This window comes from Erpetoichthys calabaricus, chromosome 11, assembly GCF_900747795.2.
Source record: "Erpetoichthys calabaricus chromosome 11, fErpCal1.3, whole genome shotgun sequence".
NCBI classification, from domain to species: Eukaryota; Metazoa; Chordata; class Cladistia; order Polypteriformes; family Polypteridae; genus Erpetoichthys; species Erpetoichthys calabaricus.
The window spans coordinates 162,493,858-162,519,217 of record NC_041404.2 but is presented as its reverse complement, the minus strand read 5'-3'; the positions used below and the strand labels follow the sequence as shown (position 1 = coordinate 162,519,217).

At 37.5% G+C, this 25,360-nt stretch overlaps 1 protein-coding gene across 1 annotated transcript in view; it reads left to right on the top strand.

Annotated features, from left to right (window-relative positions):
• The first annotated feature begins 1,490 nt into the window (after positions 1 to 1,490).
• The window catches only part of cog7 (component of oligomeric golgi complex 7), a 48,981-nt gene continuing 25,111 nt past the window's right edge, over positions 1,491 to 25,360 (top strand). The window contains exons 1-9 of the mRNA XM_028814457.2: positions 1,491 to 1,554; positions 8,983 to 9,207; positions 9,459 to 9,607; positions 10,867 to 10,983; positions 18,360 to 18,528; positions 19,267 to 19,349; positions 19,789 to 19,911; positions 23,777 to 23,975; positions 24,352 to 24,479. Of these exons, the coding sequence (XP_028670290.1) occupies positions 9,042 to 9,207; positions 9,459 to 9,607; positions 10,867 to 10,983; positions 18,360 to 18,528; positions 19,267 to 19,349; positions 19,789 to 19,911; positions 23,777 to 23,975; positions 24,352 to 24,479 (1,134 nt within the window). The 5' untranslated portion in view covers positions 1,491 to 1,554; positions 8,983 to 9,041. The remainder of the gene's footprint in view (positions 1,555 to 8,982; positions 9,208 to 9,458; positions 9,608 to 10,866; positions 10,984 to 18,359; positions 18,529 to 19,266; positions 19,350 to 19,788; positions 19,912 to 23,776; positions 23,976 to 24,351; positions 24,480 to 25,360) is intronic.

Here is a 25,360-nt window from a genome sequence, read left to right as displayed (position 1 = left end):
GTTATTAGCTGTATTATCATTTTTTTTTTTTTTAAAAAAAGATAGAGGGCTTTTTTCCCCCCTTATTCTCAGTATTTCCATTTTTCCTTTGTATTGATTTTCATAATAAATAATTATATCTGTTATTATTATATGTTTTATTGAATAGAATGCCATTGTATTGTTCTAATTTTCAAAGAAAAAAAAGGAAAAGGACCTACTCAAACCTGCTTAATCAAATGTGGGGCCAAGATGGGCCAGATGAGGTGCCAGTCCATCCACACACCTACATTGGGCCAATTCAGAACTGCTGAACAGTCCAACAAGCACCTCCTCTGGACATGGAAGGAAACTCAGAATACTCAGAGAAAACTCATACAAACCGCAGCTGAGCATGAAGTCTTGCTAAGAAAGAAGCACCAAGGTTAAAAAAAATGTTAATTTCAGTCTAAAGCCAATTTTAAATTAAATAATTTCTACCTTTCATTTTCATTTTGCAGATGCAGCCCTGCTCTGTGTTTTTTTCCGACTGGGTGACAACAATCTGACAAAAGCACTGACGGATATCCTGCACAGGCCCGGCCTTAGGCATAGGCGAAGTAGGCGACCACATAGGGCCCCGGATCGACTCCTTGGTCTAATTTTCACGCATTTCACAGAGCTTCCAGGGGGTGCTCTGCCCCCTTCAGGGGGCCCCTGGACACCCATTTCGCCTAGGGCCCCATTAAAACCTAAGACCGGGCCTGTCCTGCACAATAAAGATTAAGAGTTAAACTTCGGCATTGTGTTTTAATTGACAAACTGTAGCTTATACATTTGGAACTTGAGGAAATGTAAGCGTCGTTGGAAGAAGATGGAGGGGATACTGTTGCTTTTTAAATTGTACCCTAATGTACCCATACTGTACATAAAATGCTGCCCCACAAAAACCCCGAGGTGAATTATTCTGCTTTAAGAATATTATACCGTAAAAGTGACCATCCTGCATACTGCTGATGAAGACTCCCTTTGCTATTTAATGCCCGTGATCTTGGCGTTTTGAAGCAATTAGCGCGATTTCTAGGTTCGAATTCCAACTCAAGTACTGTGAGTGGAGTTTGCATGTTTTATATTGCGCTTCTTCTCCATTTATCCCGATTTCGCGATCCTAAATTGTCTTGCTGTGAGCAGGATTGCTATATACCCGATTACTCAAAGGAGGACGCAAAAAGCAGGAATGTTTCAATCCTAAAACACCGTTCTGTGACATAATCTCGAGTTCCGTATGCATTTGTTATCAACAAACGTCTTGCTTCTTGCCGGTCCATAATCACCATAGCACCGAGCCACGTAGCCTTATATAGTAGAGAACTGTTAATTATTCAAGTCATGTCAAATATGGATCTATTTATCATATAAATTGTATCTTAACTACACTTTCTTGTGGTAAGTATATTCCACGGATGGTACGTTTACTTTTCTTTGCTCTATAAATTTGTTTAAGTGGGAACCAATTACCGTGATATGATGTTTCCGTACAACTGTATTTACATACACACTCAAAATCCAGGAAGTGGTTGTCAGTCTTTGGATGTGGTATGTGAAATGTGAAATTTGTTGAAGTTTTAATTTGTATCGGTCGATGAAGGAGACCTTTGTTTCTTTGCTCAATTTTTTATTTTAACGTTTGCTTTATGTAGTTGAACATACTTTGAAGTTTGAAGTTGCACTGCCTTAAGAATTTCCAGGTCTATTAACTTGTCTGTGTATTATTAAGCTTCAATGTTTCAGTTTTATCGTCAGAAGCTGGTGATGTTTATAATATAATCTACACTGAGAAATTAACTTATTTTATCGTATTAACGTGACGTTTGTCACGTGATTTGCTTGTTTTGCGTGCGGAACGGTGACGTTTTGGGATTATATATTATATATTTTATGTTACATGGTTTGGTTAAACCAATTTCGTGTTTGTTATGATAGCATTTTTGCACCCGTAACGTCCAACATGTATTTAATCGTGTTCCTGTCTATTTCAGTACATGTTCAGGTTTTCATTTCCTGGCTTGCATGTTATATTTTAAGGAGAATTGCCATTAGGTAGCCTGCAATATCCGTCAGTTATTAACGTCGTGCACATGCATGGATATAAGCCTGCTGATTTTTGTCATCTTCACTGTTTGGGTTAGTGTCAGTATCTCATCAGACTGAGAGATTATCTACTTCAACATTTTGCATGGAGAAATGCCTCCTGTATTTTTTTTCTTCATGACAGTTTTCTTTTGTGAAGACCTTGCATGCCGAATCCATCAGCAGAATGCATTTCTAACATTATGCAGAGTGTCCACTGTCAGGGAACTGAAAATTGTATAAAAAATGTATTTTATGCATTAGTGTAACTTTGGTCCTTTGTATCTCTACACAAAACCACATCAGATCTTTCATATTTTTATAAAAACGTGTCACTCATCTTATTTAGCAATTAGATACTTGTCTGAACAAGCACATGATTTCTGATTTATGAGGTGTTACAAATAGAAAAATTATTTAACACCTCAGTTTCAACTGTTTTTCCCATGCATGACAGTCTGTCATAAAAAAAAAATTATACCTTTGTAAAGAGCATGATTTAATTGGGAAATGCACAAAATCAGAAGTTAGTAGGTGGAACCAAACTATTTTACTAAGATATCTAACACACCATGTTATACTATTTGTAAACAGAAATGTACCATTATGGCATATACATATTAATTTGTTAGTATACAATTTATTTTTGTATAGCCCAAAATCACACAAGAAGTGCCGCAATGGTCTTTTAACAGGCCCTTCCTCTTGACAGCCCCCCCCCCCAACCAGCCTTGACTCTCTAAGAAGACAAGGAAAAACTCCCAAAAAAAAACTTTGTAGGGAAAAAATGGAAGAAACATTGGGAAAGGCAGTTCAAAAAGAGACCCCTTTCCAGGTAGGCTGGGCGTGCAGTGTGTGTCAAAAAGAAGGGGGTCAATACAATACAATACACAAAACAAAAAAAATCCTCAATACAGCATAAAAATAAAAATTTTACAAATACAGAGCAGAATTTAACAGTAGATGAAATCACATAATATGATTTGGATTTGTTTAGAGTACTGGAGACCTCAGCCATCAAGCTGCCTCCCCCATTTGGCCATTCCACAGCTGAAACAGTGCTGCCCAGCCAATCCGATGAAAGGACTCCTCTAACCCACGATTCCTGCGATCCTCCATCAGGGATGACTTTACCTTAGGCAGGCAAAACAACTTGGCAGGTGGGCCGTGGCACCAAGTGCCACATTTGGAGTACCGAGAAGAGAAACCGAACAGGTGAGGGTTAGTAACAAATTATAACGATCATGTTAGTTATGTTTTAGTGCTAATGACTAACAACAGAGATGCAGTCTGTACAGTTAATCAGCAGCTCTCGTCAGGGTGTGCTAAACCGAAGTAGTGAGTCTTCAGCTGGGATTTAAAAGCTGAGACCGAAGGGTCATCTCTTATAGTAGCAGACAGACCATTCCACAGTTTAGGGGCCCTGTAACTAAAAGCTCGACCTCCCACTGTTATTTTATTAATCCTTGGAATCGTAAGCAGACCGGCATCTTGAGATCTTAATGTGCGCTGTGGTTTGTAAGCCATGATAAGTTCAGACAAGTAAGCCGAACCTTGGCCATTTAATGCTTTATATATTAAAAGGAGGATTTTCAAATCTGCCCTAAACTTAACCGGGAGCCAGTGTAAGGATTTAAGAACTGGAGTTATGTGTTCATATTTTCTTGTACTTGTAATAATTATTGCAGCAGCATTTCGGATTAACTGGAGGCTGTATAAAGAACAGTTTGAACATCCAGTGAACAAAGCATTGCAGTAGTCAATCCTACTAGAAATAAATGCATGAATTAATTTCTCAGAATCCTGTAGTATAAATTCTCCAGGGTGGTGGTAAGGTTGTCCTCATGGCATTGCAAGCAATCTTTATTTCTATTTCGGAGACTGGCATTATCCCAACTGACTGGAAAATGGGACTTGTCATACCTATTTCGAAAGGGAAGGGTGATCGCCTGGATTGTGGCAACTACAGGGGGATAACCCTGCTCTCTGTGCCGGGTAAGGTCCTTGCTAGGGTCATCCTCAATAGAATCTGTGATCAGTTGCTCACCTACCAGCGACTGAAGCAGTCTGGTTTTATTCCTAAGAAGTCTACCATCGCCTGCATCCTGGCACTGGGAGTTCTCATGGAGTGCAAACACGAATATCGGCAGTTTCTTTGCAGCCTTTGTCGATTTTCATAAAGTGTTCGACTCAGTTGATCGAGCTGCCTTGTAGGACATCCTGAGACATCATGGGATCCCCTCAAAGTTGCTCAATATCATGGCTGACCTGTACACAGGTACTGTGAGTTGTGTGCAGAGTGGAGGCAGAACCTCTGTGTTTTTCCCAGTTGATTCTGGGGTTCATCGGGGGTGTGTTCTTGCTCCTATTCTGTTCAGTGCTTGCATGGACTGGGTGTTAGGCAGGGTCATGGGGTCCAGTGGCTGTGGGGCATCTGTTAATGAAGAAAAATTCATTGATCCTGACTTTGCTGATGATGCTGAGATCTTTGCAAAGTCGATGGAGGTTCTGATCGGGGCGCTCGAGAGACTGAGCAAGGAGTCTTGAGTGTCTGGGCTTGCGAGTGTCCTGGATAAAAACCAAGATCCAGGCCTTTAATGACCTATTAGGCACAGCCATCAGCAGTGTGTTGGTCTGTGGAGAGAGTGTCGAATGTCACTGCCGCGGTAAGATCAACGCAGTCATGTCTCTGGTGACTCTTCCTATGAAGTCAGTAGATGAATTAGAAGAGCATTGGGCGTCATGAGGTGATTGGAAAGGGGTGTGTGGTGCTCCCAGTATATGTGTAAAAGGGTGAAGGTCCAAGTATTTAGAGTCCTGGTGTTTCCTGTCTTGCTATATGGTTGTGAGACATGAATACTATCTAGTGACCTGAGATGAAGATTGGACTCCTTTGGTACTGTGTCTGTTTGGAGAATCCTTGGATACCACTAGTTTGACTTTGTGTCAAGTGAGCGATTGCTCACGGAGCCTCAAGTGAGGCACATTGCCTGCATTGTGAGGAATCGTCAGTTACGGCACTACGGCCATGTGGCGTGACTCCCCGAGGGTGATCTGGCTCGCAGGATCCTTATTGTTGAGAATCCAAGCAGTTGGACCAGGCCAAGGGGAAGCCATGTAACACCAGGCTTTGGCAGATAGATGGCCATTTCCAGAGGGTGGGACTGGACTGTGTGTCTGCCTGGGGGGTTGCCAACCAGGATCCCGAGCTGTTTCGTTGTGTGGTGAGTGTAGCAATACACTGTACCAGTGCATGCTCCCCAACCTGACCTAAAATGTGTGAATCCTACAGTACAAAATTTTTTAACAGCTATCTTTTAGAAGTTCATAGCTGCGTGCTTCTACTTGCCTGTCAATTATAATTGCTGATGGCAGCAGAGCTTAGCTACTCTGCTGTACTTTCCCATCCTTGTTGGCCTTATTTGGAGGCTGATGTCAGCAGCTGTGATTTATTTTATAAACTAGCAGACCTAGACAATATGGATTAGTATTTCCATTGTCTTTGACATTAATACATGGATGACAGACAACTTTCTCATAATTAATAGCAATAAAACTGAGTTACTGTATATTGGATATAAATTGACTTTCACCCACTTTATCATCCTCTCTTCATCCATTAATTGTTTGCCTTCCCCTCCAGTTTTCTCAACCTTTTAGCTTTTCTCTGTTCACCACACAACTTGTCTCTTTCCTTTTATCTGTTGGTCAACCCCTCAGAAAGACTATGTATAGTCATATCAGTCCCTTTTAACTTTCCTTCATTTTCCATCTTCCTGTGTCCCCTTCTTCCTCCAACAGTTTGCATGGACGTTTTTCTCTTTAGCACTGCCCAGAGCACCTTCCTTACCCTGTCTATCAAGACCATATTCTGACCCCAGAAGTGACATTTTTGAAGTTATACTAACAATTTAATATATTTTTCCACAGGAGTTAGAGATTCATAGTTATAAATGTTGCATATTTTCTTTACTTTGGACGTGTTTCAAATTTGTATAAACCGTGAACACACATATAGCCTTACCAATGCATAAATACCCAGTTTTGTCCATGTGCAGATTTAGTGCAGAAACAAAAATCTTTTGTGCATTCTGCATTGTTGTGTGTGTAATACAATAGTGGAAAATGGAAAAAAAAAGCATCCTGTAGGTGTCACACCTTGGAATGAGTTTCTGGTATTTTTGTCATTTAAGTGTGTTTAGAACATTACCACACACAGAAGGTGATACATCACTGTTTATTCATTAGAATATGAGAACATTGGTAAAATTTTGATGAGAACAGGCTATTCAGCCCAACAAGGCTCACCAACTATCTACTTAATTCCTCCAAAATAACCAAGTTGATATTTGAGTATCCCTAAACTACTCTCCTCCATACTACTTGGTAATTCATTCCGTGTTTGTGGTTCTCACGTAGTACCTAGAGTGCTCATTACCTGGAGTACATTCAGAGGCACATGTTACAGAATACTCACATTAATATTGGCTGTAACCTTCCTGTACTGCTATATTAGCTTTTACTTTGACATGCAAACTACCTTGTGACAAATGTGGATTGTCATTCCCTACCTGTTTCACCAGGTCAAGGCTCATCATTGAAGGCGGATCATAGGAAACATGCCGTCCAATCCAGTTCCATATGTGCTCAGTTGGGAAGGGGCGCAGTAATTGTGCAGCCTCTGAGTTGGCAAACTGGCTTTAGATCACAATGAGTTGTATAGGCAGAATATAGATGGGAGCAGTCTTGATAGAAGAACACATCACTTCTTTCGTGCAGGACTGGCTGGATGATGTAGCGCTGGTCAATGTCCCCTCTACAAACAGCAGATCAAAACAAGCACTGTAAATGATAATATCTCACACCATGCTACCCAGTGTAGGCTCCTTGTTTCACATGTGTATACAGGTTGGGTGAAATCAATCACCAGATCTCAGCTGGACACATATACAACCATCACTCATTCAGAAGCATAATCTGCTTTCATTACTAAAGGTGATAGAACACAATTATTATACTAAATCGGGGAGTTTGAGGCACCGCAACAGATGTATTTGGCTTTGACGAGTGATTAGCAATTGTGCAAAGGAAACATAGTCCTCCTTCAAAAACATAACGGCATATGGTCCAATTAGTCAGTGATGTGACAGTGGCTCTAGCCAACCTTTCTTTTGATGTGCTGCATCTACATCTGGGCAATGCAGAATCACATCTCCAGATGCGAGTACCCTGACTCCCCCAACTAAACCCCGTACCCAATCACCAACTCTGTTAGAAGGAAGGACCATCATGCTTCGTGAAGGCCCACTGTGTGGCTCTATTAAGCACACAAATTATTAATGATGTATAACATGTGGTAGAAAGGAACATTTTAATTAAAGAAAGAAATTTACTTATCCTATAACAAGACAAGTCTGATAAAAAAAAAACATTTTGAGTCAGTAATCAGGCAGAAGAAAAGCTGTTCATCATCGTGTCATTTATTACTCTTCAACTAATGCTTGAACAGGGAGCATTCTTCTACAGCATGGTCAGAATGGTCAAATATTAAAGGTATGGGTCTGTTTTAGAAGTTGCTGAATTTACATAACGGTGTCAATCAATACATACATTTACTCCGGTTGGTTCATTGGTTTACACTCAAATGATCTATTTAAAATAAATTTCCATTTTGATACATTCTTGAAATTTCTGTGTATTGTAGCAGTAGGGGGCGCTAGAGCTCCCTTGAACCCTCAGGTACCACTCCAAACAGTGGGTAAAATTCCAATTATTATTTATTTTATAATAATAGTGTGCACAAAGCACCCTCCACTCCACACTACACATACAATACTCTATAATCAATACACTAATCCTTCCCTCCCAGACGCGTTGCCACCCTTCCACCCAGCTCAGCTCAGCGTCTGGGCTTTCCCACAGTCCTTTTATATTCCCTGACCCGGAAGTGGCTCCAGCCCAGCAGTCCATGAGTCCTTATCACTTCCGGGTCAGATTAAAAGTCCTTTTCTTCAACCCGGAAGCACGTTGTTCCCTCTGGTCATATGATCGTGACGCACTTCCGGGTTAAAGGGCATATACAAGTCCTTGGGCCTCCCTGCAGCATACCCTGGTAGGCTCCACGGTGTCCAGCAGGGTTGGGAATAAAAACTCCATTGTCCATAATTCCCTGCTGGTCTTCAGGGCACTTCCATGCTACAGGGAGGGCTCCATCTAGTGGCCTGGGGGGTATTGGCCGGGGTAAATGGCTGGCCACATCTCACAGTATATAACAACTGTCTAATCTTGTCATCTGATGTCTTAGTCATTATTTAGTACATTTTATTTATTACATTTTTGTCCTGTTGTTCAGTTTACCTTTATCTAGTTTCCTGATTTTCCTGAATATCTATCTATCTGTCTATCTATCTATCTAGAATGCTATGTTATCCAAAAATTATTGTTACACAACAAGGAACACAGTACTGTGTACAACGTAACAAAAAAGTCTTTTCTATAATGCTGTGAACACCACCTGTAGAGACTGTGCTGTGACCTTCACTATATTCTTCATCACCACAGGGTTCTCCACTGACTTACAGACTTTGATCTCAACACTGTCTGCCATCTATCTTCTAATGGCAGTTTTAGACAATTTTCTAAACTGGATTTTTTTCTGGGGCACTTTTTCACTTTCCATTACAGTAATTTATATTCATTATTACTGATAATGGATTAAGCATCCATTATCTACAGAATAACAATGATCTGTGGCCTATATTGAGGTAAAACAGCCTGTAATTATGCCATCTGTCACTTGAAGAACATTTGTCTTGGTTATCTAGTGTCTTGTTTAATGTACCTTCTAATTAAAAACTAATCATGTTTCTTTGTAATATGTGTCGTTCTTTACAGCTACTTAGGCGAAGGAATGCCAACGTAAAAGCAGTAAGGGCATCCATATCCATTAAAAAATGGATTTTTCCAAGTTTTTGAATGATGACTTTGATGTAAAGGATTGGGTGAATGGAGCCTTTAAAACAGTCCAGAAGGATGCCCCTGGGAAAGTAGATAGCCATGCTGCTACTCTTGTGATGAAATTACAACTTTTCATTCAAGAAGTTAATAATGCCATTGAAGGTAATAACCCTCTTAACCTGTCTGTTTAGAGTTTGCTGTGCATAAGCTTTACATAATATATTGCTACACAGAATTGTATCATTTTCAGCATTCTCTTTATGTAGAAAACATTTTAAGAATTAACTGGAGATGAAAACTGTATGCATACTCTTGTGAATTTTTGTTCCAGCTATTGCTGAAGCATCGTGTAGTAAAACAGGGAACTTCAGATAATATTGATTTATAATTTGTTTTTTTTTCTAAATAAATAGAAAGTAGCCACCAAGCACTTCAGAACATGCCACGAGTGCTTCGGGATGTGGAGGCTTTAAAGCAAGAAGCATCTTTTCTCAAAGAGCAAATGATTCTTGTTAAAGAGGATATAAAGAAATTCGAACAGGATACTGTGCAGTCTATGCAGGTAAGAAATTATCTTCAAGATGGGCACATTGCCTTTGCTTCCAAGCTAATGCTGCCTTTTATTTTCTTGACATGTTAATCAAATATTATTTTGTATGTAGGAAAGTAGGTATCTTCTTAAGGTGTTTTTGAAAGCAAATAAATAATTAATAAAATGATCATATTATTGGACGACCACTTCATATCATATTAAACCCCGTACCTTGTCAATGTACACATTCTTTCTGTATCTGTGTGGTTTCTTCTCCTGGTACCTCAGTTTTCCTCTCATATCTCTAGAGACTTGCAGGTTATGTTTATTGGTCTCTATGAGAGTAGTTGTGAGTAGGTCCTACAATGGAACAGTGTACTGTCCAAGGCTGGTTCCTGCAGCCATTATAGGTTTCTGACCCCATTATTGTATTGTTTTAGAAGATGATGACATACATTAGGTGCTTAATGAGGTCAGTGATACAGGTAGTACAAGTATACTATCATGTGAAAAATCTTGTTTAAGGCAGAAAACTATGTATGTTGTGGTGTGCTAAATTTGGGTTGAGATAAGTGCCTGACACAGATGATTTTATGTAAGATATCAGTGTGTAAGAGTGTTAAGTCAGAAGTAAGCTAATGAAAAATCATTTAAAGCATTGTTTTAATTTACATATGATTCTTAGAAACCAAGAACAGCGGAAAATGCATTAATGTGGTAAATCTGTATTGTGCTAAAGCCTGAAATTGAAGATGAATCTTTTAGTTCCAACGAAGAACAGATTGTGTTAACACAAAAAAAACAATGGAATTTTTAAATTTCTTATGATTTGACTTCAAAAATGCATTTGTTAATTGTAACATTTATTGTATTTGTACAAATGAAACAAATAGTAATTAGGAAACCTGTGCAAGTTGTTTATAATGCAGATACAGTTTAAGTGCACTCCTTCAAAGCATTCCTATGTTACAGCAATTGGTTAAGAAAAGCATGTTTTTTTTTCCCCAATTTGAAATGGATGCAGTGGTCATAAAGTTTGAGGTCTGTGTCAAATAAGAAAGTGCTGGTATTACAGTATGCCTGCAAAAAAATCCCTAATCCTAATATTTTTATTTGCAGAATTGACTTTGGATGAATTTGTAAGACTTTATTTAAATGTTTAGCCCAGCTTATTTGAATGTTGCAGTTACTATAGAGAGTATAGTCAAAAAACATAGAACATTATGCAATTTGCTACCTCAATATACAGTCTTGAGACTGTCTTATATGGATTACATTACTTCTTCCAGGTCCTTGTTGAAATTGATCGAGTGAAATCCAGGATGCAAGTGGCTGCAGAAGCACTTCAGGAAGCAGACAAATGGAGTACGTTGAGCTCAGACATTGAAGAGATGTTTAAAACACAGGTATCACGAATAGAAACATTTCTAATTCAGTAAAATGTATTGTAAGAACAAAGGAAAACTGTAAATGAAGAGTTTAGGACCCAAAGGGTAACCCTGTTAGATTACCTCTAGGTGGAGGTGTTGTTCAGGCAGAACTGTAGTTAGGTAACAGAGGCATTACTATCAGTCATGTTTTTTCCTTGGAGGTTGTACATCCAATTAAATGCTGTCATCCAGTAAGCACCATCTTTTTATAGTGATTGGGTGGCGTTGGGGTTATTACTCAACATTTGTCACTGGTTTTTCCATACTGGAAAAGGAATAGAAATTTTGTTAATGAGGCTAAAGCAGTCTGTTCACCAGACACTGCAAGGTTGCTGAGCACCATGCAGTCTACAGGAAGCACATGGTATTGCCAGTGTAAAATGTTTTTTTTTTCTTTGCACCAGGGGCCAAAAGAGTCTACCAAATATCCCTTAGTCAGATATGTCATAGTTAAGAGACAATCATTACCAAACTTCTTGATGAAACGATCTCAACCCTGGGCATGGCTTAGACATCAAAGCGAGAGAGTCGGTTGAGCCCCCTGAAGTTGTTGTAAAAATGCCATCTGATTTTGGCACCCGAATTACAGGGTTAGACCAAGAGCTAGAACACTTTCCTGGACAACCTGCAAGGTTGACATGTTTTCCATCTCCATTTTAACTTCTGCTCATTTTGCTTCAGGCAGTCAGTAAGGTCATGCTTGCGTTAAAACCCTGGTGTCAGGCATAGTATCATGCAAATGCAGGTGAGTCAGTTCTAGGATATCATAAATGATATCAGCCACTGGACTAGAAGAAGCCCTAACTGCAGTCCATAATTTCTTTTGTGAACACTTAGTCACCACAACTCTAGAGGATTCAGGAGAGGCACAGACTAGTCCATCTTCTTCCAGGTTTTTAGTAAATTCCCTTGGCACATCCCTCAGCCAGTCTCTGGTTTTGCTGCCTCATCACTTAATCCAGTAGTTCTTTAATCTCATAAAGGCCTTGACAGTGTGTCACCAGTTTATAGGGGCAAGTGGCAATGTGCACCATGACTTGTTCCCCAAGCTGAAACTTAAGAACATTTTGGCAGTTGTATAACTGGGCCTGTGATTTTTGCACTTCCTCCATGTACTCATGCTGCACATGCAGCTTCTGAACATATTCCAAAATGTTTTTTTGTGTTTGTCTGCCCCTCCTAGCCTTTCTTGACTAAGTTAAGGATACCTCCTTGTTGTTTCCTGTACAGCAATTCAAAGGGGGAGGACACAGTAAATGCTTGAATCATTTCCCCATATGCAGACAAGACAGGGGGATGCAGTTGATCCTAATCCATACCACCTATTTTTTCTGCCTCTCGTGACATCTGCTTTGTTTGGTTGAACATCTCTGCTAAGCATTCTTTTTGAGGATAATTTTGAGGATATTTTAAGGGGACTTGCATGTAAGAGTGTAGCAGTTTGTTTGAATGTCTTAGAAGTGAAAGGTATCCCCTGATCTGTGAAGATCTCCTTAGGGAAGCCAACCTTTCAACACCCAGCTAACTCCCAGGTAATAGTTTCAGAATTACCAACCTGTAAGGGAATGGCTTTGGGTATTGAGTCACATAATCAACTTGTACCAATATGTATGTATGTATGTCTACGAACAGAGGGTTCTATTAGGCCAGCTACATCTAGCCCTTTGCACTGGAAAGAAAAGTTTTTTTATGGAAAGAAGCAATAGGAGGCTCTTTGGTGACAATGGATTTGACATTTATGAGAGTCGGGGCAAGAAGTACAATCTGTCTACCAAGTAGGACCAAATTCTCCTCATGAAAGCAGGTGAATTCTCCTGTTTGTTTATATATTCTTGCGGGAAAAAAATATTGGCAGCAATAATAATTAAATTGCTGCCCAGATCCACTAAAGCTATCACCATGTGCCTGTTTAACAATATCGAGTCACAAAAGGAGAAAGAGATTCAGGCAAAGTCATGCAACGATACACCTTCCTCCTTTGCCCTATCGACTCGTCCAGTTGAGGGCAGTGTCAAATGGTGTGGCTAGATTTGACCCACACTTATTACAGTGGAGAGGCGGTAGTGATACATGTTTTCTGGTGTGGCTTCTTGTGAGAGTATCATAGTCTTTGTTTTTTATGGTCTGCTCTCTTAAAGTTAACCATCTGTCAAGGTTTCTGCTGGACAAAGCATGAACCACATAGTCTGCTGCCCTAACCTCTACTACACCATCACTAGAATTATAGCTTCAGCCATTTAGCCATTTACCCCACAACTTCAAAAACTTGCATCCACACCTATCTACTGTAGTGTGGTCTTTTGCAAACCAACTGGAAGATGGTATTGTGACAAGGTTTCTTTCTTTACTAGTCCGTAGCATACCATCTGCTCTAAGGGAATACTGTGATGTAAATTTCAACTGTTAAAAAACAGGGCTAAAATTTTTCCTTGCTCATGGAGCACCCAGCATTGGTGCATAGTGGTTCATGCATCATGTCGTCTTCATGTTTTAGTGGAACAAGTATCTGGGTAAGGCCCAGTGTTCTGCAAAATATTTAATTGGATATGGTGTACCTTGTTGCTGAGTTGTTAAATGGTGTCCAATACTGCTTGAGACTTTTCACCTGGTTTGCCATTCTCTCAAGAAGTCCTGCCAATTGCATCAGTGTAAGAACAGTAGGAGACTTGATTTTAAAGAGTAGGAGACAACTATTTAACCCTGTTTAACTGCCACAAGGTAAAGGTGTTGTTCAGGTAAAATTATGTTGACGTAATAGCACTATTACTGGTTCTGGTAGCTGTGTTTCCTCCTTGAAGATGGTCCATCCAATGAACATTGTCATGCGGTAATGGCATTCTTTTATAACGTGTAGACGAGATTGGTGGCTGTGTTTAGTTGATATCATTTCTTATTACTAGAAATTGAATAGTGGCTTTATTAATCATGCTGTCCTTACTTTGTCACCACTCCTTTTTACCCTCACCACAAACCCTGCAATACATTGACAGAATTATGTGTGACAGTAGGTTTTAGATCTTTAATATTTTTGTGTCATTGATCAGATTTTTTTTTTTTCACCTTGATTTTATTTGATCATATCCCATGTTGTAGAGCGTTGTTTATTATTAGAGTATCTATTTAATGTTTCGTTTCATGTTTTTATGTTCCATGAAACTGATTTTTTTTTTAAAGGTTCTTGCTAGATGCTATTGAACTCTGTCGTACCATGTGAGGCATTTTCTGGATTCAGTTACATTCATTTTTTCACTCTGTTGTTATAAATACAACTGACCCAAACGTTTAGTTATAAAAAAAATAATTGTCTTTATCCCAGAGTGCAATACTTTTGTATAACATATATTGTTACATTCTCAAACCTACAAAGAGTTAAAAGTACTTTTCCAAGAGTGCTCAATTTACCACAATCTTTAATCTAAATACATTTTGTTATGTTTGGGTGGTGCCCCTAAACTGGAAAAGTATGAAAGAATTTTGACAATTCCTAAAATGAATTATGCCAAGACTTGTCTTCTGACTTGCCCTCATTGTTGCCAGAACATGTTCCATCACACAGCAAAGAGTGAAAAATGTTTATAATAAAAAAAAAGGAAGGATAGACCATTAATTCTGACTAAAATAGCTGGGAAATTTCCAAGAATACAGAAATGCTAATTATGCCAAAAATTATGCACATTATTAGATGCTATTCTCATGGTGATCTCATCCCCTGTGTGCGGTTTTTAAAGTCATAGTCACATTCACTGTCTGAAAAGAAAATGATTACAACCTGCATTTTTTGTTCTGATGTGGATTTAACATTTTTGTTAAAGATATTATCAGTGTCTAAAAGCTGAAGAGAAATATAATGATAAAGATTTGGAAAAAGCAAAAATATGACCAGATTTCTTTAAAGACCTTATTCACAAACAAAAATATACATCTAAAAGACCTTTTGACACTAGCCATCTAGCAAGTGTAACACTACTGCCAGCCTGACACAGACTTGTTAATGTAAGCATTGTATTGGTAGTTTAACCAAAGTATCTGTGGGTTAGGTGCAAAAAGAACAAATGTCAAAAAACACACAAATAGATTCCTGTTACAGTGATACCAATGATGTTTTTGCAGCAAAATAACTAATTTGCCTGACTGTTTTGTTGCATTAAAAAGTCTAGTTCATTCACAATTTTGTATTAAAATGGTATTAAAATGAAAATCAACAGTTTGGTAGATGTTAAAGATTTTCCCTGAGAGTCCGTACTGTCCAGGTTGACTGAAGAAATCAGGTACAGTAGATGGATGGATAGACACAAAACTTTATTAATCCCCATAGAACATTGTGACTAAAAAGAAAAAAAAAATCCAGGTCACTATTGGCTAGGAACAACTCCATATTTTACAGAGTATAAAATATCAACACCACCTCAACAGTACTTGAATTCAGTATAGAATATAATGACTGCCCGCTGAAATTACCTCAGTCGGCGGCTTCAGTAGCAGACACTAAGATTGGCACTTCTTGTACATTAGTTTCTCAAACTAACCTTTGCTCATGGGGTGACTGAGCCTTCAGCTCTATTGCAGCCAGACTTTGCAGTGACCTCCCTAAATTAATAAGATCAGCTGAATCAAATCATTCCTTTATACTGTATACAATTTAAAACCCATTTGTTCAAGAAGGCATTTAACTTACCCTGACTTTCTGACCCTTCTTTCAGTTTACCAACATGGTCCAGATGATTTCTGTTTGTATCATAAATGTTATTTGTTCATAGTTTTCTCCTAGTATTTGTATTTTGTATTTTACTCTGGTGCATTGTCTCTTATTCTATTTCAATGCTTCGTGTTTCTTGTATTTATCTTTGTTTAATGTTTGATGAGGATAATATATATGAAATGTTGCATATACCCTGTTGTTCTTCCTGAATTTCTGTGTAGTGCTGTGAACCTTGGAAAAGTGCTAAATAATAATAATAATAATAATGCATTTTATTTATATGCTATATTGTGACTGTTGGTAGTTCACTCCAACCTGTTCACTATATACAACCCCAGGTATTTGTAGGTTCTCAGTGAAAAAATTTTAAAAATACTTTTCTTAGCTACAACTCTTTAAAATAAGCAGGATTATTTATTTTGAAAAGTTTACAATAACTTTCCATAGTTTTCCTTTTTTAGGGAAACTTCTTTAGGAATATAGTATAGCCAGATATCTTAGCTATTGATATTTTATGCAGCTTTTTTAGTCAATCTTCATGAAGATCACCAGTTTCTCTGAAACCTTTTGGTTATTAAATGGATGTCACAGTACATTCCTATTGAAGGTAAACAAAATTAGTATGGGAACTGTTTTTCTCATGTTATCACAATATATCTTTCCAAAGTATAACTCCAGTTTTGTAATCTTTTGGAAGTTACTGGCAGTGTTTGTGCTCCCTGCATTTAAATGAAGGTAGTTACCCAAAAAATTCTAAATCGTGCTTTAGTAGTAGGAAATCCTAGATCAACAGCAACAAGTGGACTAGCAAATTGAATATGTTCTCGTCAACACATCCTCATCTGCTGAATTACATCTACAGTTACTTCATAGACCTACTACAACCAGCAAATGAAAAACAAAAAAGACTTTACCCATTACATAAGAAGCAAGAGAATGTGTTGAACACTGCAGGATGCTTAAGTTCACAGAACCTTTGGTAGATAATGCCTACGAGCTGGTTTTGACCAATATACTTTGTCCTGATTGGTTTATAGAATGCTCTTGACTGGAGTGCAGAACAAGAGGCTCCAACACCCCCATAGCCCTCCCCCCCCCAAGACTCTGTGAATGGTTGCGTGGAATAAAGCTGGTCTTATGTCAAAACCTCCCATATCTTCATATTTTACTTCTTTTCTGTTCTCTAATCAGCAGATAAAACAAAGGAAGTTTTATTGCTCTAACAGAAGACTGTCATTTAATTAAAGTTCTGGATGGTAAACATCTCAATGTCTAAATACAGTAGATGTTAAATATAGAAGCACTATACTAATTAATCCATTTTGATACAGTGTCAGTTGAGATATTTTTATAGATTAATAATTACGTGATTTCTAACCTAAATCTAGACAAGAATTCCAGAGCCTTTCTTGGCTAGCATAGGGTGCAAGGTACTGCATACCCTGGACTGGGTGCTAGTCCATTGTAGGGTGAACTCCCACACACCAAATGTCGCTGTTTCGCCTAACCTGCATGTCTTTGCATGGCGGAAAAAAAACGGACCACTTGGAGGAAACCCACGCAGATAAGGAGAGAACATGCAAGGCCGCAATGCAACTACTGTCCCACCAAAGATTAATGCTTTATTTTAAAATGTGTTAGTTTGTATATTTATAATAAGTCATTGTAAGAAATGGATAAATAATTGTTTACTAACATTAATCATTGCTTTTTCTGGCACAGAGAAAGTCATGAAGGATAAAACTTAAGGTATTAATAACAGTGGTGAGAACATAAGAGGTTATGAAACTGCAGCAGAATGCGCATTGTGCCAGAAACTCAGGTTAACTGGTATTCACACGTAGATTTCATATTAGGCTGTTATTGTAAAGATGGTTCATGGTGTAATGCAGCCATTTTATGGCTGTTATACATACACATATATATTTTTTTTCTTTTTAGCTGTTTGAAGTTTTGTCTTAGTCTTAAATTTTGCTTAGTATTATTTTATTACAGTATTACAATGCTTCATGATTTTTCTTTGATTCCTGCCATTTTTCTCTTTCTAATAAATTCACTGTTGCTTGTGCTGTCTGACTGCTTGCCATTACTTTTACATATATACACATTGTAAGGTTTTCTCACAAGAAAAACTGCCAGAAGTTCCAGAATTTTTTAGCCTCCTCAGCAATTGGTCATTTGTAGTTATTTCATGTTAAATATGCAACATTTGGTGCTATAGTTTTCAGTCTTAAAAAGCCATACATCCATTTTGTAAACTCCCTTTATTCAGGTACAGGGTCCAGGGGGAATTAGAGCTGATCTCAGCTGAGCAAGATAAGATAAACGCGCTCTGAAAAATTCACTACATTAAAATAAAAAATAATACTGATTTGTTTTTCTTTGTCAAATACATTTTTGTACAGTTTTATGTGTTTTGCTGAATTACTCTATATGAGCCTTTAATATATTCATAACAGGAAAATTTGTCTTTATAGCATAGCGGTCATGCACTATACAATAATAAGATATTACGAGTATTACATAAAAAATTCCCTCTATTTCACAAATCTGTTTATTGTGCTTTGATGTGTTTTATTAAATCTTATGTTGATTCTTTACTGTTTTTTTTTTTTATAATTGGAAAGTAATGTTAAATCTTTTTTGTTTTAAGGACATAGCTGCAATCTCTGCAAAATTAACTGGCATGCAGAACAGTTTAGCCATGCTTGTGGACACTCCCGACTATTCTGAGAAATGTGTTCACCTGGAAGCTTTGAAGAACAGGTTGGAGGCAATGGCCAGCCCCCAGATTGTGTCTACTTTTAATTCTCATTCTGCAGGTAAGTTGAACTGTAGAAAGCTGTTACTCGTCATTGGTTATGTGACCACATAATGTAATGTTATGAATAACTGAAGTCAAGTGGCTTTATAGAACAAATCTTCAATTGGCATTTTAATGCAGTGGTTGAATAATTTGTGTCCACCCATAGAACAACCACACTGAGAAGTGCCAGTAAGTAGTATTGTAGGTTTAGTGGGCCTGTTTAGCAGTCGGACCTTCATATTTAGAACTTTGGAATAGGTGACTTAGCCCACTAAAACAGTCTTAAGGACAATCCTGAAGGATACATAAAAGGAATTATTGTCTTTGTCTTGGTCTTGAGTTTCCTGGAATGTGTTGGCGCGTTTAACAGGAATGAACTGAAGAGAGAAAATTGCAATAACATCAGCTAGAGATAAGTGTCTTTGCATTTAAGATTGAATGATAAGGATTTGCATTCTTGGACAATAGTAAATTCTTCATAAAATAGCAATAAAACAATTCAATTCAGTGTTCTTAAGAGTGTTGCAATGTGTTTATAGGCAGCCAGTACCATTCATTCTAATTTGTTTTCTGTGGGTGAGGTTAAATTATCTATGTGAAGTCTATGCCTTTAGTTGGTAAATAAACCATTCTTTTTATTGGTATTCACATGGAGTTTTAGAAATCAAAACTGGGAGATGTTGTTGCCGTAGATGGAGTTTTCCCATAAATCCTGTACAATCAAAGGTTTATTTCACATCTTTTGCTCCAACAGATCAAGCCAAGCTGTTTGTAAAGGTCTTTAGTGAGATTGACAGAATGCCTCAGCTGCTCGCTTACTATTACAAGTGTCATAAGGTTTGCTGTCTGTTTTATTTCCTTAACCTGTAATTGTATGTCATTAGAAAATATTTTCCCGGTGTCCTGTGCTTTATCACTCACTGGCCAGTTATAGAGGATGCTACAAAATGGTTGATTACTTTGCTATCTATTTAATAAAAACTAACACCTGGCTCCTTTATTTATTTATTTATTTTTACTAAGTTCACATTAAATTACTGCATGAACACTTATTGATAATAAAACCATATCCCATAAGGTTTTGCAATACAACAGTTGGTCAGTTCACGCAGCACAAGCACTAGAAGGATTACCTAACACTGTTTGATCGACAGGCTTCACACTGTTTAGCAAATGGCTGCAGACCTCTCCCATTTATTTCTTGATTGAATTGTTGAAGCACCTAATAAGCATTCCTTATTGATTAACTGTTTCATTTTGTTCCATAATCTTGAAGAGTCAGTTACTGACTGTATGGCAAGATCTCTGTCAAAGCGACCTGAATCTTGACCGGCAGCTGGCAGAGTTCTATGACACGCTGTTGGGAACCTGGCACTCACAGCTGCAGTGGAGTTCTCAGGTACTTGAAGTGTCTTATTAAGCTTACTCAATATACTGTAATATCTTGCATGCATCCTTTTTATTTTTTTATTTTTGTATGTAAGAGAGAATGACATTTAAAGCACAAGTTAGTTGTCAGATATCTAAGGTTTTATAGTGGAAATTTGAACTTAGAGTGATGTGGATACTGTTTTTTTTTTTTTTTTTTTTTAAACTGTGTTGCACATTTATATCAAGTATCACTAATACATTCTGAATTCTCAGCGATATTAACAAATTCATTTTTTTTTAATTAAGCATTTTAAAAACTGCGGAAAAAAAATATGCACCAACATATTTTGAATTGTTTAGAGTGAATATGATGATTATTATGTTTAATTCAATACAGCTGGAAATGTGTCTTAAAAAATGCTTGTCCTATTCATCTCTCTGCATTTCCATTGAGTAATGTAGTACTGTATTCAACAAAGTGTATTATTGTACTTGTCCAGCAGAGGGCATCAGAGCCCAAAGGAGAGCGCTTTTACAGAGGCTCATTGTGAGGTGTTCGGTTTCAAGTTATAGACCAATACACCATCCCATTCACTGCCCATTTTTGTTGGCAATTGTTTCCCAAACGAGCTCCAGTAACCTATATAGAGAGAAACGGCTCATGACAATAAATTCTGAATATAACAGAAGCCCCCACTCACCCTGTATACCCTTAAACATTATATGTTGTACATTTGCATTGGCAGATCTGCAGCAAGTCTTTAGGTCCTCTTTTGGGGCCAATTCATCAACCTTAAGTTTTCAAACCGCAAAGTGTATGAAGTTACTTTCAGCCTGTGCAATAGCAGGTACTTTATTTTTTATATAAAATGTTGACTTTTTAAGTTATTCTTGTATTGGAAAAATAAATCCACTTAAATCCCAGTCATGTGCTGGGCAAATATAGTTGGAAATTCACATAGCCACTTAGGTGAAAATGTGAACTTCACTTGGGTGTTTTAAAGACAGGTGTTAGTTACTCAACAAAGACAGCTTCCTGTGTTACATTCAATTGATTTTTATTGCCTTTCTGTTTGTTTTTTCTTTGTTGTGACTCAAATTATAAGGATAGTCCTGCTATTAAATCTCTTTGTCAGATGACCAAATGGAATAGGCTTACTGCACTTAAGGCTTCTCTTTTTATTGTTTTATAGTGTTTACCCTGCCTTATCTTCTTCATCTCCCTTGAAGTAGTTGCTGGCTGATTACTTTTAGATGGTTTAAACTTTTTCATAATTAACCTGGCTGGTTCTGTCTGGAACAAAGCTGAATGAAATGTTGCTACTTGATATTCCCTTACTCTGAAATGTTTTGTAATCATTTCAATGGCGAAACATATTATGCTGAGCTTGTTTTGACACATAATATTTCTGAAATGGCAAACGATACATTAAATGAATTACATACTTAATGATTGTACATCTTTTTTTCTTTATTTGTATTTGGTGTGTTTTTTCTTTTTATGATTATTTAAAAAATGAATAACTAACATTAGATCCCAAAGAAACTTAATTTACCTTTTCATGCACATGTTTTTCTAGTACAGATTTTCTTGAGGGCTGGAGCCTTCCCAGAAAAGTGCCAAGAAATACCACTGCATTACATTGCACACTCACAAACACACCCACCTTTTAGTATACTGTGACCAGATCAGTTTAGAATTACTTGTCTACCTAACTGCATGTGGTGGATCTGTTAAAGTAAACCCACACAAGAACATAGAGGATGTGTAACTTTTATAGAGCAGAATGGGTCTAGATTTTATATATAAATAGTTAGGGGCATTCAAGTGGAGTAGTCTAACATTGACAAGTTCAGAAGATGGTCAAAGTTTGGGCAGGTGAAAACTAGATTAAATGTTGTGACAAGAATTCTATTTCAAAAGTGGTCCAAAAAAACCCTTTCAAGTTGTTCCTTTTACTGTGCAATCTGTTTTGGACACATTTCAAACCTCCCCGCCATTTTTATAATGTGCCTACCATGATGTCACATGTTACACAGAGCGGGCAAAATGTGCCTGGAAGCACGTAGAGTTATAGCAAACCAAATTTTAGCACCCATGAAAAGCAAACACAATATGGCTGTGACTGTGATGTACAGAAGTTGTGGTAATATTAAAAGAAACACAACACATGCAGTGTTGTTTGTATAACCCTGATAATCTGGACTTCTGTGAGTAAGTAGCATCAGGTAGAATCTGTATGGTTGCTAATACAAATTGCTGAATTGTATTTCTATGATAGCAAGAACCTCTAAAGTGTAGCAGTCCAGATATGGACCAATAAGTTTGACTTTCGTTTTAGTTTTGGAATCTCTTTTTAATAGGATTATTTGCTATGTGTTCTAGTTTTTATGCACATTGGACCATTAAATCCATGTATGACTACTTTATCTGATTCAGTCTTAAAACTCCTAAAATAAAAATTATACTGCAAATGTAATAATACTTTAATTTATTTTCACACCAACTTACCGGTAATTCAATTCATTGTTATGTTGAGCCAAAATCTATGAATGCAACACTGAGCACAAGACTGGAACCAGCTGCGGGCAACCCACTAGTCCGTGACAAAGCACAGTCACTCTTGTAAGGCCAATTTAGTGTCTTCAGGGAGCCTGGCATGTATGGGATTGATGAGATTTATTGGGCAGAATGGCCTGTTATTATCAAAAGCTTTTCTAATATTGAATGAGAAATGAAGACACACGGAGACTGTGCATCTTCACAGAGAATGAAAGGGCTGAAACTTGAATCTAGTCTCCCTGAGCTGTGAGGCAGCTGCTCTACACTGTGCATGGTGGTGCTGAGATTTTGAAAAAAATTATAAGCAAATATGGTGTGTTTACATGAATTAGCTAACAAAAGACGTTGGAACAGGTTGAAGATTGGGATAATGTAGACGAGAACAGGCCATTCAGTCCAACACGGCACTTCTGTCCTATCCATTTAGTCTGCTATATCCTAACACAGGGTCACTGGGGGTCTGCTGGAGCCAATCCCAGTCAGCACAGGGAGCAAGGCAGGAACAAATCCCCGGGCAGGGCGCCAGCCCTACCACAGGGCGTACACATACACACACCCACCAAGCACACACTAAGGACAATTTAGAATCGCCAATGCACCTAACCTGCATGTCTTTGGACTGTGGGAGAAAACTGGAGCACCCAGAGGAAACCCACACAGACACGGGGAGAACATGCAAACTCCATGCAGAGAGGACCCGGGAACCGAACCCGGGTCTCCTTACTGTGAGGCAACAGAGCTACCACTGCGCCACCGTGCCACCCCCTATCCATTTAAATCCTCTAAAATCAAGTCAAGTTTTAAAAGTCCCACTTTTTACTACACTACTTCATACCTTATTCCATGTGTCTATGGTTCTCTGTGTAAAGAAAAACTACCTAACGTTTGTGTAAAATTTATTGTAATTGTTTAATTCCTAAACAAGTCTCCAACTGTGTCCCTGAGTTCTTAATGAACTCATTTTAAAATAACAGTCTCGATCCACTGTACTAATTCCCTTCATAATCTTAAACACTTCAATGATGTCTCCTCTTAATCATCATTTGCTTAAACGATAATTTTTCAGCTTTTAATTTTATTTACATAATTCATCTTTTGTAGCCTTAGAATCAGCCTTGCTGTTCTTCTCTGGACTTTTTCCATTTCTTCTATGTCCTTTTTTGTGGAGACCAAAACTGCATGCAGTATTTCGGATGAGGTCTCACCAGTGCGTTGCTTGTATTAGTAGTTCAGCCTTTGTGACATATTATTATTTCTATATTTTCCTGTGGTTAGAACAGATCTGTGGCCCACTCTAGGTTTTCTTTTTTCTTTTTTTTTTTTTAAACAGGTTTTTAAGAATCCATATGAAGTTGTGACAGTTCTCCTAATTCAAACTTTGGGAGCCATGGTGCCTTCAATTTCAGTTTGTTTGAGTACAGGAATGGAAAGAGCAGGACAAGAATCTAAGTTATCTGTTTTGCTTGAACTCTATGAAACTGCTTCCCATTTTGCCAAAGCGCTTGAGGCTGCCATGCTGCCCCATCTTGGTAAGAAAGAAACTTATTCAGAACAAGTGAATGTTGTTAGATTGTGCAAAGAATTGTCAATATATATTGACAGCATGTGGCAACATATAAAGAATTAATTTTCACATCATCCTGCTTGAAATGTTCATGCTTATTTTCAAATCAGAGCTACAAGTGAATTTAGTAAATTTATTTTTTGGTAATATCTGCTTTGCCTTGTTATTGCTTAGAGAGTACCTCACCTTGTCCTACTTTATAGTTGGTTCTCTACAAGATGAAACCAAATCAGGGATTGTATTGCACCCACACAGATACACACAGACAGTTCTGTCTTCTTTAGTAAACCTGTGTTACTATATAGAATGTGGTCTGCTGAAAATGTATTTCTTTTTCATAGGTGAAAATAATCCTCTTAAAGTGAATGAATTGGTTGTAGCTGTATATGATCCATTTACTCCATACAGGCTACAATATGGAGAACTGGAAGAATCTAACCTTCTTATTCAGATAAGTGCTGTGCCATTGGTAAGACAAAAACTCTCTTGAGAAATTCATTATTTTTTTTAAGTGATATTGAGTTATTTTCTAGGACAGAAGCACATCCTCTATATACAGGTTTAGAGGTTTAAAGATCTTTTAATGTTCATCGGAAATTGCAGTGGTATTATTAGAAATTGTTCAGTGTACATTATTATAACCCTGGTTCTTTTAGCAACATAAAAATGGGTTGGAATATTGGAAGGTCCTGAGAGTTTCAGTTTGTTTTTGGCGGATTATTTGGGTTTTACTCATTATGTGGTTTGGAGATTATGTCCAGTTTTAGAGTATCTTCAAAATGAAATGAGCACCTGCCAGCAGAGAAAGTATTTGTGTAAGTAGCAATGTATGTGAGCTTTGCTATAATCAGATATATTCAAGTAAAAATTATAATTGCATACTACAACATTTACGTCAAATTCTTTAGTTATATAAAAAAAATATTCAAAGCAACTTTGTGTAAATATTTGAGACATGTACCAATGGTTATATACTATAATAAAAAATAAAATATCAAAGTTTTTTTCAAAGTATTCATAACTATTATTAGCATATTGTATCAGGAATTTTGCTATTCTCCATCAACTCATGACATTAAAAAAATTTTTTTGGCCATATCTACAAACAATATGTTTTAATTAACGGCTTAAAAAACACATTTGGATGGGGTATTCCTTTTAAGTGCAAAATTATATTGAAACCACAAAGCATTATAATGTGGAGATATTTACTGCAGAAAGTTGAAGGGGAGACTACCTGTCCACTCCATACAGTAGTTTGTGATGCATGGTATGAGTGAAAACTCCCCAAATGCAGTGCTAAAAATTTATCAAACTATTTAATTGAGTCATGGTCAGTAATTAATAAAA